Source organism: Acanthisitta chloris, unplaced genomic scaffold (assembly GCF_000695815.1).
Source record: "Acanthisitta chloris isolate BGI_N310 unplaced genomic scaffold, ASM69581v1 scaffold2833, whole genome shotgun sequence".
Taxonomy (NCBI): domain Eukaryota; kingdom Metazoa; phylum Chordata; class Aves; order Passeriformes; family Acanthisittidae; genus Acanthisitta; species Acanthisitta chloris.
The window spans coordinates 637-2,268 of record NW_008664117.1 but is presented as its reverse complement, the minus strand read 5'-3'; the positions used below and the strand labels follow the sequence as shown (position 1 = coordinate 2,268).

At 58.0% G+C, this 1,632-nt stretch overlaps 1 protein-coding gene across 1 annotated transcript in view; it reads left to right on the top strand.

Moving 5' to 3' along the window:
* DHRS13 (dehydrogenase/reductase (SDR family) member 13) overlaps window positions 1-1,273 on the top strand; it is a gene marked incomplete at its 3' end in the record, with an annotated part of 1,799 nt that extends 526 nt beyond the window's left edge. The window contains exons 3-4 of the mRNA XM_009071188.1: window positions 3-208; window positions 1,001-1,273. Coding sequence (XP_009069436.1) covers window positions 3-208; window positions 1,001-1,273 — 479 coding nt within the window. The remainder of the gene's footprint in view (window positions 1-2; window positions 209-1,000) is intronic.
* Between the last annotated feature and the right edge of the window lie 359 nt (window positions 1,274-1,632).

The following is a 1,632-nucleotide window of genomic DNA, read 5'->3' as shown; positions in this document are numbered from 1 at the left end:
AGCTGTGCCCCCAGCCGTGTGGTCATCGTGGCCTCCAGCGCCCACTGCGCCGGTCACCTGCGCCCCGACCGCCTGGGCCGCCCCTCCCGGGGGCTGTTCTCCTCCTTCCAGGACTACTGTGACAGCAAGTTGGCCAACGTGCTGCACGCCCGGGAGCTGGCCACGCGCCTGCAGGGCACACAGGTCACCTGCTACGCGGTGCACCCAGGTAGGACCCGCTGCTGCTCACTATCAGTGTCTGTCTGGGCTGTGCCCTGCACATCTTTGTGTCCTTTGTGTCCCTCTGTGTGGGGTAAGAACATGCTTTGTGGGGACAGCCCTGCACACAGGGCTGCTCTTGCACGGGGAGTGGTTTTGCATGGTGCAGCTTTTGCACAGGGAATTCCTGCACGTGGAGTATTGTCCTCTTGCATAGCATCTCCCTTTACATGGATCATCGCTTTGCACGGTGTCTGTTTATATGATCTGTCCCTTTGCAGTGTCTCTTTGCATGTGTCCCTGTGCACAGCACGTCCCTTTACACAGCGTGTCCCTTTGCATGGATCATCCCTTTTCACGTGTCCCTTTGCACATGTGTGTCCCTTTATATAGTGTGTCCCTTTACAGTGTTCCTTTTGCACAGCTTGTCCACTTGCATAGCTTGTCCCTGTGCACAGTGTGTCTCTTTTCATGGCATGTCCCTTTGAGTAGCATATCCCTTTGCAATGTGTGTCCTTTTGCACATGTCCCTGTGCACAGCATGTCCCTTTTCATAGTGTGTCCCCTTGCACACTTGTCCCCTTGCACAAGTGTCTTTGCACAGAGCACCATTGACTTCCACACACCCACCCTGGCCTTGCATGGCCAGGGCAGGTGTGGCAGCACCTGGGGACAATCACAGCTGTGCTGCCCATGCCAAGGCCACCCTAGTGTGACCAGTTTCACGTTCTGCACCGGAACAGCCATCTCCATGTGTGCCTTTCTGGACACGATGCTCTATATCTACTGTCTCTTTGCACAGGGTTTGTCAACACAGCGCTGTTCCGGCACGCACCGCTGTGGCTGAAGCCTCTGCTGCAGCCCCTGGCCTGGCTCCTGTTCCTGGATGCCTCTGAAGGAGCACAGGCAGTGCTGGACTGTGCCACACAGGATGGCCTCGAGCCCCTCAGTGGTCGATACTTCACTGACTGTGGCCTGCAGCAGCCGTGGCCACGGGGCCGTGACGACAGGCTGGCACGGGCACTGTGGGAGGGCAGCGAGTGGCTCGTGGGGCTGGGGCAGGCTGGAGGGGATGGTGAGGGACCCTCGATGCACCCTGCTGCTGCACAATAAAGGTGGTGGTGGTGATGGGAGAGCCTGTGGGATCCTGTGTGGGTGTGAAATGGGGGTGTGCAAGGGGCTGTAGCACTGTGGGGGCAGGTGGGCACGGTGAGGGACACCAGCCCTTGCATGCACACACACACACACACACACACACACTGCTGGACACACACTGCAGCACACAAACCCTGCCTTGCATATGGGTGTACATACTGCACTGGACACACACCCCTCCCTCCCTTGCACACACTCTAGCATAGCCCCACACACGCATACAGCAACAAACACACCTTTTGTGTTCCCGTGCACACTCATTGCAGTGTCTCTCACACA